Below are 12,473 nucleotides of genomic sequence, written 5' to 3'. Positions count from 1 at the left end.
TTTTCTAGTTCCACAAGTAACAAGTATTACATTAATGAATCTACCTGTTGTAGAAAATCAAAAATTATGGTGTTAGAATGTTTTTGATTAATATTTCGTGACGTCATTTCCGGGAAATTGCAAAACAATAACATTGTAAAATGCACACACATGTTCATATGTAAACAGACCTGTCATTTAATATGCCATTCTCCAACTTTCCCGAATTCTGATTGCAGCCTTTGCTAGTCCTTGGGTTTCATTATGTGTGGAAGAACTGCCAGGTACACTTACTCGGACGGGAGACCTCACCTATGATAATGATGATATGGACCGCCCCCCCCCCCCCCAGCCATCTGTCAGAGAATGAGAAGGAGCAACTGCAGAATACCCGGGACACTCTGTCTGTGCTAAATGATAGAAATGTGTACATAATGTCAATCTCAATCTGCCGTGAGCCTGTCACATTGACCCTGACTGTGACTGTCCATGTCATGATGTGTCAGTACGTCGTTGCAACAATCTCGGGTCTGCCAAACCACACCTCGGCCCCATGGAATGGCACAGGGTTGGCAGTAGGGAAGGTTGACTGAAGGAATGACTACTCTAGCTCCTGCATGTGACACAACACACTACGCGTATACATCTCTACTCTCTATGATCCTTGCAGTGCTACCGATCTTGTCAGGTCTCAGGAGGAGACCAGGGCTCATGCATCATGGTTCTGTGCAGGTCGATCAGTCAACTTGAGTTTGTGATCTTGCATGCAATCGCCCAACTGTGTTAAGTTGGCATGACAGACACTTATTGAGTTTTATGATTTCCTTGCAGCTCGTTGGGTCCAGGGGATGTTGTCAAAGCCTCGAGATACACCAACCGTCGGACAGGAAGGCGCGAGTCACCAAGATGGAGGACCAATCCTGGTCAGAGTTATCGCCCTTCATACAATGTGGCTCCTGGTGGCACAACGTAAGCGTGGTTTCATGGAGCACTCTCTTTTAATATTTTATCATTTTAAATACTTGAGCATATGATAGGAGACATAAACATGTTTTATATCAAGACTCTGCATTGATACCGAAGAAAGTGAAAGTGTATAGAAGTTGCTTTGCCAACAAAGATATCTCAGTTTAACCCTCTGAAAGGACAGCTATTTTTACTCCACTGGTTGATTGGTTCTTATGTCACTATGGTTCTTTTACAGACCAGTGATAGTTTCCTCCAAGCATTTCAAAGATTCCCCTCCAGAGAAGGAGACCCCAGCTACAGATTGCCAGCCTGAGACTGATGCTGAACCGGAGCGTGTAATCCAGCCAATGAGATGGGGCCTTGTGCCATCTTGGCACAAAGGAGAATTGAAAAGTTTTGACCTCAAGACTTCCAACTGCCGCAGTGACAATATGCTCAGTAGTCGAGTTTACAAGGGTCCATTGGAGAAGGGAAGACGATGTGTCATTGTTGTGGATGGGTGAGTGTCTTTTTGTGTGTTATCTTAGACACCAGAGAAATCAAATCAAATACCCCCTTCCAGGAAAGTAACTTGACAACTGTCATTTATCAAAGCAAGAAGATGACGCTGCCATGTTTTTCCGCGAAGGTAGGCAAGTTAGTCCACACAGTCTTGTTTGCCTGAAATTGTGTTGAAACAGATTACATGGATGAGTTTCAGTTAGTCATCCTTCCCAGATGATTGTTTTCTTCAGAAGTGGCACACTGTTATGTATGTTGTTAGTGTTCCTTGATGTCTGTGATGGGGTTGTGTGCGAGTCTTGTGTGCCAACATGGTCAGAGGTGAGCACAGGGAATAACTGCCATTTCAACATATTCATTCCTTCATTAATTTAGATTTTACGAATGGCACACTGGGAAAGACAAGAAACAACAACCATACTTCATCTACTTCCCTTCGGAGAAAAAGGTCGAAGAGGGTGAAAAGATGCCATCACCAGAAAGTGGGGATGTGGAAAGTGTGACAAAAACAAACAAAGCGGAAGGATCAAAAGAGACAGAGGATGAAGGTATACTTTCTGTTTTCATTTGTTCAACTATTTAGTTCTGTTCTTCTGTTTTGGGAATTGCCCGAAGAACCTAATCAAAACATTCGGTGTGTGATGTTGGATAGGTTGAACAGTACTCATACAAAGTAATGCTCCCAGAAAACCGTTAATATCTCAATTCACATTTTATTTTCAGAGTGGCCCAGACAAAAGGTTCTTACTATGGCAGGTGTATTTGATATTTGTCATCCAAAAGACACTGTAAGTCTGTCTCATTTCTTAGTGCATTCTTTCATGTCTCAGGTGTGTTTTAAAATGCTGTATTACTTTTGAATAAAATCATGCATTGTACAGGTACAAGCCAAAAGCTTTCCAACAAATGGTCATGACAATAGATATTTACAACTTTCAGCTTTTGGGACAGGTTCTGTGCCCCGTAGTTTGCTACAGATCTCACCAGAGTTAAATCATAACTTCTGATTTCTTTAGGAGGGTGAACCTTTCTATACCTACTCTGTCATCACAGTAGACGCTTCTGATGCCATGTCATATATACATCACAGAATGCCAGTAAGTATAACGTTTAGTATTTTGTCCGAGAAAACTTGTGCATATTTGAATGTATTGTCTTCAGATTATCACTTCTGTGTGGCCTGTTAATCTTCTGTTTATTCCTTAAGATAAGTTCATTCAACATACTATTTCCATAGAACTTACACAGCGATTTGTGTCACAGTCTGCAGTTGGCAAGATATAATGTCAGCATCACTCAGTCCTTATTAGTATCAATCATTACACTACGTGGGATCAGTATTATGGTCCAGAGCATCTTGGCGTGGTCCAAAATACCGGTCCAATGACGTTGTAAAAACAAACTCATCTGCTGGTTGACAATAGCATCCTCATTTTCCTTAGGCCATTCTAAACACAGATGAAGAAGTAAGACAATGGTTAGACTTTGGGGATGTACCACTCAAGGAGGCAGTTGATGTGATACGACCAACAACTTCCATCACCAGCCACCCAGTCTCCTCAAAAGTCAACAATTCAAGGAATAATGCTCCTGACCTCATTGAGAAAGTTGATCCTAAGTGAGTTGGATTTAACTTTTACAATTTGCAAGGGAACTAATGGTTTTGGTTGCCTCACCAAACACCGCAAGTGTGGAGCTAAAATGTAGGCCAAAACTGAGGCGGCAGCCAAGATTTTGTGTTAAATGATGACTCTGCCTGAGCATCTTTAGTTTAGACTACCAATACCAACAATGAGGTATCAATTTCTATTCTAAAGCATCCAAAACTAAAGAGTGAAATCAGTTGACCTTTTACAAACTTTGTTCTGTTCTTTTGTAGTAAGAAGCCAAGCCCGACTGGATTGACAATGTGGTTGAAGAAAGGAACGGAAAAGAAGAAAGATGACGAAGATGAGAGTGTGGAGGAGCCTGAGCCAAAACGATTAAAGACGGACTGAGAGATAGGTGTAGCATGAAGGTGTGATGCCCTCCTCAATGTAGATGTGAGGGACAGGGCTGAGCTCAATGGCAAAGTTCACATCTGGGTGTTTTTGAGGGTCGCATGTTGCCTGTCGGCATCGTCATCGTAGAATTTGTGGTTCAGTTGTGACGGACAATCCATGGAGCCAGGCTTTTCCATTGGGACTGAATATAACTCGATGTCATTTTACACATCTAAATGGTTGTCTTTATGTGCCATAAGGAAGTCTATAAGGCAGGAGCTAGGAAGATCACAAACTCCCCTGATGGAGGTATCTCCCATCTCGCTGTAAAACAGGGTCCAGAGTAATGATCGACAGACCAGATATATCAGAACAAGGAAATAAGAATGTAGTGTTTAGATCTGAATGAATATAATTATACTTCAAAATATTGTAGTTGTAAGAACTATTGTGTTGATAATTTCTTACATAGACGGGGGACATAAGTCTTCTCTGTGTCATCGAGGGTGACACATCTTGTCTCCTGAAGGTGACTCAGAAAACGCAATATATCTGGAAAAAGACCGGTCTTTTCCCGCAGCACAGTTTTCACTCAACCAAAGACATGACCAGTCTCCAATATGACAAGGGGCGTTCACTTGACAGAAGTGTCTAAGTCAAAACGGATGGGTCTCCAAAGTGACCAGATAATGACAGAAGACTCAGAAAGAAAAGTAAAAAACAAACATGTGAAATAAAAATTATTTATTGACCGATTTTTGATAAAAGGAAAAAACGCTGCCCCATCCTTTTAAACAACTTATTATCGCTTGCTCCCTGGTATATCATAAAGACAAAAGGTGTTTGAGCACTCTCCCTGTTATGAATTATATCAGGTACTGTAATCCACATTCAATTGCATTTTTGTACTGTAATCCACATTCAATTGCATTTTTGTACTGTAATCCACATTCAATTGCATTTTTGAGGTTCCCTGATGAACAGTCTTTTGCAGCTCAGTGTCACAGTTATGATCATGACGGGTACTTCTCCTTTAATAACTGTCTGTTGGCCTGATCAGTATCACAAGTGTATCACTCATTGACTAGCAGATATAGTTCCTAAACTTGGGCAGGCATTTCAAGACTATATTGAATATATTACTCAAATGATGGGACAAAAACTATGTCCATAAATATATATCTCGAAAATCTCAACAAAATCAAATCAAATATATCAAGAACCAAAATATGAACTACTAGTCATAATCAGCCTTGAATTATTTAATTATCAACAAAAAATATAGATTTTAAGAAAAAATATGATTGTATTGATTAAACCTGAAAATACTTCAGTTGTTAGAATTGGAATGCAGATATAATTCTGGGCTATCGTCTTCAAGGCTGCAGTTGCCTTTTGGGTCACCCTCAGCAACCATTGTAAGTTTCCCGAGAAAGAGTTCAGAATAACGAAAATGGAAGACTTATAAAGTTCATAAATGCTCAGTTCCGCACAGCACGAAATGTGGGAACAGTCGTCAGCGGAGCGGGGTATTTTCTCAGCCATGTTGGACCGTGGAGTGTCTCCCTTGTCTGTTCGTCAAGCCAGATGCCACGAGGGATGTAGATATCACGAGACTTGGCCCCCTCGTCCAGGACTGGTGCGACTAAGATTTCATCACCGACAAGGAACTCGGAATCGTTGTTCAGACAGTTGTCATCTTGGGTATCTAGCCACCAGAGTGGCCGGATGATTGGCGAGCCTGGAACAAAAGTACTGGTACATAAATACATAATGTTGCATAAAAGTGTAACGTCAGTTCCTACCACCTTTACTCTACTTTGGAAACAACCCGGAACAACCAGATCAGTCCTCAACAAAACCAAGTCTTCAGAGGAATTTTCCATTAACTGAACCTCTCTTTATAGTATACACCTCTACCATGACAAAATACCGTTTCACCAGAAACAAAAGATTCAGCACCAAACTGATTAGTCTCTTCAAATGAGGACATCTCAAAATTCAGAACAGCATCTATAGCAAGATGTTTACCAGCGATAGGACTTTGTACTATATCAGAAAAAAAGATGAAAGCTGAATATTAATATTGGACACTTGAAGGGAACATTAGTCTCAAGGGCCCCAATATTCAGGACATCTCACAAAGGGGACAGCTTTTAATCCATCTAGAGGACTGTCCTCACAGACAGGTAATTTTTTTACCATCTTCCTTTGTCTGCTTAGCTGCCTCAAGAATAATGGGCGTCACAACCTCCTCATGTATCTTCATCATCCGCCGTGCAATCTCCACCACCTCCTCATCATACTGCCATGGTGCAAGCGAGAACTGCATGCTGGGTAAATATGTTGTCAACTGCATCCAACGGATGTATAACTCTCGATCTGGAAGAACAGGGTCTCCGCTTGCAAAAGACTGCGGATCAACAGAGCCGGTTGAGTCTGTCGTCCAACCGTAGGCATTTCCACCAATCATATCTGGGAGAATGTATGGGTATCCAAGGATTCCGAACTGGAAGACTGTTGGAATGAGGGTTTTTAATCCATTGTTGTAACCCCAGTATGAATCCTTATCAAACATCCTGACGAATATTGGGTATTTCTGCGACTGATAGGCAGCGCGGAGTTCCACATTTGCGCCAAACTGCACCACAAGAGCGGCATATTTAGTTGTGTATTCTGAGGGATTTGCCATCTGGGAATGTGTGGTGATGCAGTGAGGAACATAGAAAGACTCCCCAGCATCAAATTTGAAGGAATCAAGATTGTATGTCTTTTGGAACTTCTTCAGCCTCGAGACGAACCAGTTGACGGCATCAGGATTTGTCACATCAATTAACCCACCGACGCCTTGCCACCATTTTGTGAGTGCTGGGACACGTCCACGTTTATCCTTTACCCAGAAGCCCCTGCTCATTCCTTCATTGAATGCATTTGTATCAGTATTAGCGAATGGTACAATCCAAGCTGTGACACGAAATTCATTTCTATGAAGTGTCTTCACCATGGTTTTAGCATCAGGGAATTTCGTTGTATCGAAATCGAATTCTCCATATTTGGTTGTGTACATATCATCAATTTCCAACTGGCTGTTAGGAAAACCATGATCCATGATTTCCTGGGCATACTGGAGAACCTTTTCTTGATTCACATGCATTTTATACCTTGCCCAAGTTGACCAAACAGGTGACTTGAGCATGCGAATATCAGGAGTATCCATCGGCCAGCCAAGATACGTCTTCTGCATATATTGATGGACAGATTTCATATCATGCCCAACGCATAGTGTATAATGCAGATGTGGTAATCTCGAGCTCAGGTTCTCATATGGCAAAGAATATTCAGACTTGAAAGTAAACTTCCCGTCATTCTGCGCATTTGCTGACATATGAAGCGGAACATCCAAAGCAACAGTTGCGCCAACCCCTGCAGAATTCAACCAATAGCGTTCTAGGACAGATCCATAATATGGACTTGTTGTTGCCTGGAGATAGTCATTGGTGACATACGGCTGCATTAAAACTTTCTGCTCATTGATTGGCCAATGTTGTTCGTAAAGTTCTGGTCCACCGTACCAATGCCCTGAACCTATATTAACACTATCAACCGGTACGACTTTGGGGTTCAAAGCGTCCCATTGAATATCATAGCAAATGATACCATCCTGCAGTTCCCGGGTGAGGACTTTAAGTGTTGCGGTATTGTCCCATTTTGCACAAATCAGCCCTGAACCTTCTGAGCATTTAAAAGCCGCATCTTGATCAAGAAATTTCCCGATGTCACCAGTCAGTAGCAATTTTCCACTCGGGTTCTTCAAGGTTAATCTCCGGCTATGAAGGTCGATGTGCAGACCTGATGTCTCGATGTACGTCATTGTTGGCCGGTCGGTGGGTTGCTGTTGGTAATACATGTATAAGTTTTTAGCGTACCATAGGATTATAGCGAGTATGAGGGTCATCAGGGCGTATTTCATGGTGGTTCAATTAGGAGTGGAGACCATTCAAACCCAGAAGGAGAAACAGGGAAAATTAGGTGACAACACCGAGAGAACATGCAAAGGAATCATGCACTGTAAAATGTCGGATAAACCAGATTTCAAATTCTCAAGGAAGGAGGGTGTGTCTCAAGATAATGCTGGGTATTTACAGTTCCTGTGTAGAAGGTGCTAGAGATGTGCACCAAGTTTGTAAAACGTTTGTGTACATTATTCTGAGCGATACATCCCACAGCTCGCCATCTGCAGGCCGAACTGTGGACATATCATGTGCGACAGCCTGGTATCATCATGAGACAATTCTCCTCTGGAGTTCTGAAGCGGACATCTCAACCCAAGTTAAAGGACATAGTGAACCTTTGAAAGAGGAGCTCCGCATCAGAAAATACACATATTAAACATTCAACCGTTTGTGTAGACTTTCAGGTGTCAATCTCCAACACCCTCAGACAGGAACTCTGAGCTATTAACTAATTGTGGCTAGGCAACAAATCCCTCCAATCCTATTAATAGATCGCTCCTCAGGCTCAGGTCATGATCACATCGTTAGGCCAACAGGCCCGAATTACCTTATCCCTCGTCTTGGAGTGTATTACTAATGTAAGGTTGGCAGTATTGTTTTATTCCATAATTAGTAGACCCCTATCAAAAAACTCCATTCCTGTTCAAGTCACAAGTTGCCATTTTTTGAAACACCCTGTATGCAATACAGGACAACAATGTATCTTATGTATCTGCTTATTGCTTCTCAGATTCATTTGCAGCACATATATAAGCTCTTGACCAAATAGTCTATCTTACTATATGTTAATTAGTTCTTGTGATGATGAGGGAACACCTCAAATGGGTTTCTATTAAATATTTGGTCCCATTTTTCACAAATTGATAGATAATATCACAGTGGATGTCAAAATTATCATTTTATGCTCTTCCCACAATGCAACGTGAATATCAAATATCGTCTGCTCTACTAGTAGGCTACTAATGAGATTGGGACTGTACCAATGGGATATAATAGTAGGGGGACCCAATAGTAGCCTGAACATCACCTCTCTGATTGTTATATCACACAATGACAGACATTTTTGACTTTTGCCGACAATGGCAAATATGGCTTTTGGCTGTGCTCGAGCTATTTTGACAGCTAAAACAAGTCACTATTTCAATCTATGACAGATTATCATCATGAGTCATTCCAGCATCCAGTGCTAAGGCGACGGTAACGCTGTTCCGCGGCAGAGAGAAGAACTGAAATCTTTGCCCAGTTTATGCAGTTCCACTTTTAACCGTTAGAGAGCACTACCAGCGCCTAAGCCAAATAAGAATGAAATTGGGCCTTGGGCCTTAGATTTGCTGCTTATTACAAATGACACATGTTTGGGATTTAATGGGCCCTTTATAGGCTAGTACTACTAATGAGATCTGGACTGTACCAATTGGGATATAATAGTAGCCTGAACATCACCTCTCTGATGTTATATCACACAATGACAGACATTTTTTACACTAAATGTCCATGAGGTCAGGCTGCAGAGATAAAAAAAACCTATAAAAACAAAACTCTTATTGTGTCGTTTAGTAGAGGACACACAAAACTGGTTTCTAATAATGTAGGTCTCTCATGACCACTGAGATACGGCTTTGTGGACTATTACCTCCTGTGTATGTTTTCAGTTTTGACCTACCTTATTTGACAGCGACATTGACGGATTGAAAAACTTAAAACAAGTCCCAGGTGCCTCTGTCAGCCTTAAACGCCTAGCATTGAATAGGATTTCCTCAATTGGGTTTTGTATAGACTTCGCAATGGAGGTCAACCTATCACTAAATCAGACTTATCCATTATCTTCCGGATAATCTGAACTACTGACACAATCAAGTTTGAACAAGACCAAGGGCAAATTATAACAAACTGGAAAACAGCATGACCCCCCTCCCCCTCCTACTTTTCAAGGAGACTTTGGCCCAGAAATGGGCATTCTCAATCAATTCGGCCAAACCGAGGACAGAATTTGTTGACCAAAAGTTGTCCTGCATGGTGAGGTGTTACAGTGCATTATCTATGGTGCGACTGCCATCCTAATGGTGGTCTTGGGGCAAAGATGGGAAAGTTCATTCAACTACTGGTACAGTGGGATTAGAACAGTAGTGTTGTACCACTTTGAACCGAACATCCGAACAACTAAGGCAAGGTTCGCTGATCGAAGACGATTGCCAGCGCCAATGCTGGACAAAATCTGACAGGTATAATAAATGGAGCGAATATCTGTTCATATTAATAGTCATTTTATTATTTTTTTTCATATTAAAAATATGTTCACATTTTATATGACATGGCAGTTTACTAAAATTTCCAAGCTTTTTCTAATGAGGATGATACCTTTGATGACATCATCACCAATTCTCGCAATTTATCATGTAGCTACCAATCTTTTGATGTTGAAATTGTATGGATGACATCAAGTAGTAAAGATATACCCCATGAACAATTTAGCTTCCTCTTACGCAAGAACATTCTTCACTGAAGTTGGAAAAATTAAAAACCAGGGATAACCCGCCCCTTCTTTTTCTGCTTCTTAATCTTATTTTCAATCCGCGACTGTTTCTTCGCGGAGATATTTTTCTTCCGTTTCACTTGTTTATCATGCAATTGTTTTTCAGTCCGTTCTGTTCTCTCCTCCCATTTCTTTTTACGCTGTTCTTTCATCTTTTCCTTCTTTTTCAACGCCCGTTTCAAATGTTCAGGATTGTCTTTGACCTTGACCCCCTCCGCTTTATGAAGAGCTGTTTCCCAGGCAACTTTTTCCTGAAATTTTTTGCCCTTCTCAGCGTCTTTTTCACTCAATTCTTGAATTTTCTGCTTCCGTTTTTCCACCTTTTCTAATAATTTCTTGTAATCTTTACCAGTCATTGGATTAGATGACTTCTCTTTATCTCCTACATCCGTAAAATCAAATTTACTGAACACCATTTTCCCCTCCTTATTGAAGATTGGTTTTGCAGCAGCTCCTTTTGGCGTTGCTATGACATGACCATTAACTCCTTGCACTGATTTCTGGTTTTTATCTTTCTTACGTTTCATTTTTAGTTTTAGTTTGCTCTCTTTCCGCCTTAATTTTTTTCTTTCTTTCATTTCTTCTCCGGACAAGGTACGTTTACCTGAAACGATAATAAACACAATAAAATTAATGGTTTACATCGATGAGACTTAAGACCATGAAAGATTTTGTGAGTGTTTGACCCATCTAATTTAGTTATTTTATCAAGACCAATACTTACTTTTGAAGGCCTCTATTCTTGAATGCAGTTTTTCAAGTAATGCCTCCTTGGTATTAGATTCATTCATAGATTCCGATCTCCCTTTTTTCTTTCCCAATTTTTTTCTTGGTTTATTTTTCTTCTTTCTTTCTTTTACACTTGTAACTGGAAATCAAGATGTACATGAAAGTTTGGGGGCACCGCCACAACCTACTGATCAACTAAACTTACAACACATAACAGTATAACACTTTAGCGTCCAATGTTCCGAGGTTGAAGGGAAGACACTGAAAACTGAATTCCAAGGCATACCTGATGATCAAACTAAGTCTCCCTGTTTTCCGTTTTAACAGCATGAGGAAAACGGGCAATGCACTGCACTGCAATGCAGATCTCAAATAAGCCAACCAGACTGTTTTATAGATCATGCTATTTTAGCTGCAATACAAACATCATACACAAGACAGCTTGAACAACTCAAGACACTTAGAAAACACTACCACTGGATTAAACAGGCAGTAATTACAAATCAGCTGGTCAGTGATGTCGACACACCTTCTGCTAACTTACAAGGTTCTTCCTCTGATTCTGAGACATCACTTTTCTCATGTGTCAATGTTTTGTTTTCCAGCATCATCTCCTTGATCTGCGAGACTGTCCTCTGGTGCTGTGGGTCGAACTTTAAGCGTTTGATTTTGGCTTTATCAGACAACACTGACCCATTCCGCTTGTTTTTACCTGTAAAAAATAAAGGCAGAGGGGTTGTATTGACTACTCAAGTGGTAACTATGTCCGAGGTCAAATTTTTTGAGACCTTAGGTAAGTCACATTACTCAATTGCCATGTCCATTGAAAGAGCCATACGGACTGACCTGGTGACTTATATATCAGGGCAAACCAAAGATCTCATTCAAGGTAGCAGCTTCTGAAGCACTCCTCTCCCTCAGCCTGTTATGATACAAGGTCAGGTAAGACCAGCGCCATTTGTTTACCGGTACATTGACTATTCAAGGGAAATCCGACATTCTTGACAATAAGAAATATGAATTTTTCCTCACCTTGATCTTTAAATTTCTCTTCCAATTCTTGACTCCTCCTCTCTGCTAGATCAACCCTAGTTTCCTTATCGAAATAGAACTGTGGTGGGATGTAATCAATTAAGCCTTTGAAATAGGCATCATCAGCCTCTATGGTCGGATTAACAGACATGATTCTGCAAAAATAGATAGACATAGACCAATATGAGTTAGGCATAGACCAACAACATGCAATCTCAGCAATGCATGTAGGATGTATTGTATGTGTGTGCACTGTGCAGTGCAGTGCCTCTTCACTTGCCACAACTTTTATGGACTGTTCTTTCGTCGAGAAAAGGGGAACAGTTGATTTGATTGCACTTATATGTAGAATAACCGACCAACTTTACCTATATTTTTGGATAAATTGCACAGTTAACGAGAAATAATGACCACGAATGGGTTGTTTTAGCGAGTTTTATCTACTGCATCGTGTCCACATGGTTTCATTTAGTTTCACCATTGACCATTGCGCTTATTTCCTATCCGTGGGAACATTCTTCGGTGGAAGGCTTGACAATCTTGACGCTAGAGGCGCTGATTGCCTTAAATTTTATTTTCGTCACTGTGCGAGTTTGGAACTATAGCAGACGACAGAATGGGGGGCGGGAACCGAGATTTTTTTTGTCATCCTAATTGAATCTCCTTCGCCTCTCCACTCTTCACTCACTCCGGCCGGGACGCATTTTGGACCGGTCACCCAGTACAATTACTAGA

The 12,473-nt window shown here is 40.9% G+C and overlaps 3 protein-coding genes across 5 annotated transcripts; 1 reads left to right on the top strand and 2 right to left on the bottom strand.

Moving 5' to 3' along the window:
- The first annotated feature begins 128 nt into the window (after positions 1-128).
- Positions 129-3,876, top strand: LOC135501374 (abasic site processing protein HMCES-like). Its single transcript, XM_064793453.1, has 8 exons — positions 129-263; positions 811-948; positions 1,184-1,447; positions 1,825-1,997; positions 2,173-2,237; positions 2,466-2,546; positions 2,892-3,067; positions 3,329-3,876. Exons 1-8 carry the CDS (start codon positions 244-246, stop codon positions 3,444-3,446), a joined length of 1,035 nt encoding a protein of 344 aa, XP_064649523.1. The 5' UTR covers positions 129-243; the 3' UTR covers positions 3,447-3,876.
- A 284-nt stretch (positions 3,877-4,160) lies between these two features.
- LOC135501687 (myogenesis-regulating glycosidase-like) lies at positions 4,161-9,210 on the bottom strand. Of its 3 annotated transcripts, none has more exons than XM_064793928.1 (3): positions 9,108-9,210; positions 5,634-7,323; positions 4,161-5,172 (listed from the first exon to the last, which is right to left on the bottom strand). In XM_064793928.1, the coding sequence occupies exons 1-3, from the start codon at positions 9,123-9,125 to the stop codon at positions 4,913-4,915; spliced, it is 1,968 nt and encodes a 655-aa protein (XP_064649998.1). In that variant the 5' UTR covers positions 9,126-9,210; the 3' UTR covers positions 4,161-4,912. The 3 variants fall into 3 exon arrangements, with proteins under 3 accessions (XP_064649998.1, XP_064649999.1, XP_064649997.1); XM_064793929.1 differs by lacking the exon at positions 9,108-9,210 and adding an exon at positions 8,224-8,396; XM_064793927.1 differs by lacking the exon at positions 9,108-9,210 and having other exon boundaries at positions 5,634-8,396.
- Positions 9,211-9,685: 475 nt separating this feature from the next.
- On the bottom strand, positions 9,686-12,378 carry LOC135501442 (surfeit locus protein 6 homolog). Its single transcript, XM_064793565.1, has 5 exons — positions 12,107-12,378; positions 11,739-11,893; positions 11,251-11,418; positions 10,702-10,845; positions 9,686-10,581 (listed from the first exon to the last, which is right to left on the bottom strand). Exons 2-5 carry the CDS (start codon positions 11,887-11,889, stop codon positions 9,959-9,961), a joined length of 1,086 nt encoding a protein of 361 aa, XP_064649635.1. The 5' UTR covers positions 11,890-11,893; positions 12,107-12,378; the 3' UTR covers positions 9,686-9,958.
- Between the last annotated feature and the right edge of the window lie 95 nt (positions 12,379-12,473).

Source organism: Lineus longissimus, chromosome 17 (assembly GCF_910592395.1).
Source record: "Lineus longissimus chromosome 17, tnLinLong1.2, whole genome shotgun sequence".
Classification (NCBI taxonomy): Eukaryota; Metazoa; Nemertea; class Pilidiophora; order Heteronemertea; family Lineidae; genus Lineus; species Lineus longissimus.
The sequence above is the reverse complement of the archived record's forward strand: the minus strand, read 5'-3'. Positions and strand labels throughout refer to the sequence as shown.

What these genes read in the sequence shown, in the direction of transcription:
- LOC135501442 (XM_064793565.1), bottom strand. Translation starts at nt 11,889, where the DNA reads ATGTCTGTTAATCCGACCATAGAGGCTGATGATGCCTATTTCAAAGGC. An exon ending in AGAGAAATTTAAAGATCAAG is followed by an intron (nt 11,419 to 11,738) that starts GTGAGGAAAAAT and finishes TATTTTTTACAG; the next exon opens with GTAAAAACAAGCGGAATGGG. An exon ending in AGAATCAGAGGAAGAACCTT is followed by an intron (nt 10,846 to 11,250) that starts GTAAGTTAGCAG and finishes CTTGATTTCCAG; the next exon opens with TTACAAGTGTAAAAGAAAGA.
- LOC135501374 (XM_064793453.1), top strand. Translation starts at nt 244, where the DNA reads ATGTGTGGAAGAACTGCCAG. An exon ending in ATGTGTGGAAGAACTGCCAG is followed by an intron (nt 264 to 810) that starts GTACACTTACTC and finishes ATTTCCTTGCAG; the next exon opens with CTCGTTGGGTCCAGGGGATG. An exon ending in ATTGAGAAAGTTGATCCTAA is followed by an intron (nt 3,068 to 3,328) that starts GTGAGTTGGATT and finishes GTTCTTTTGTAG; the next exon opens with TAAGAAGCCAAGCCCGACTG.
- LOC135501687 (XM_064793927.1), bottom strand. Translation starts at nt 7,401, where the DNA reads ATGAAATACGCCCTGATGACCCTCATACTCGCTATAATCCTATGGTAC. An exon ending in TAAGCAGACAAAGGAAGATG is followed by an intron (nt 5,173 to 5,633) that starts GTAAAAAAATTA and finishes CTTTTGTTCCAG; the next exon opens with GCTCGCCAATCATCCGGCCA.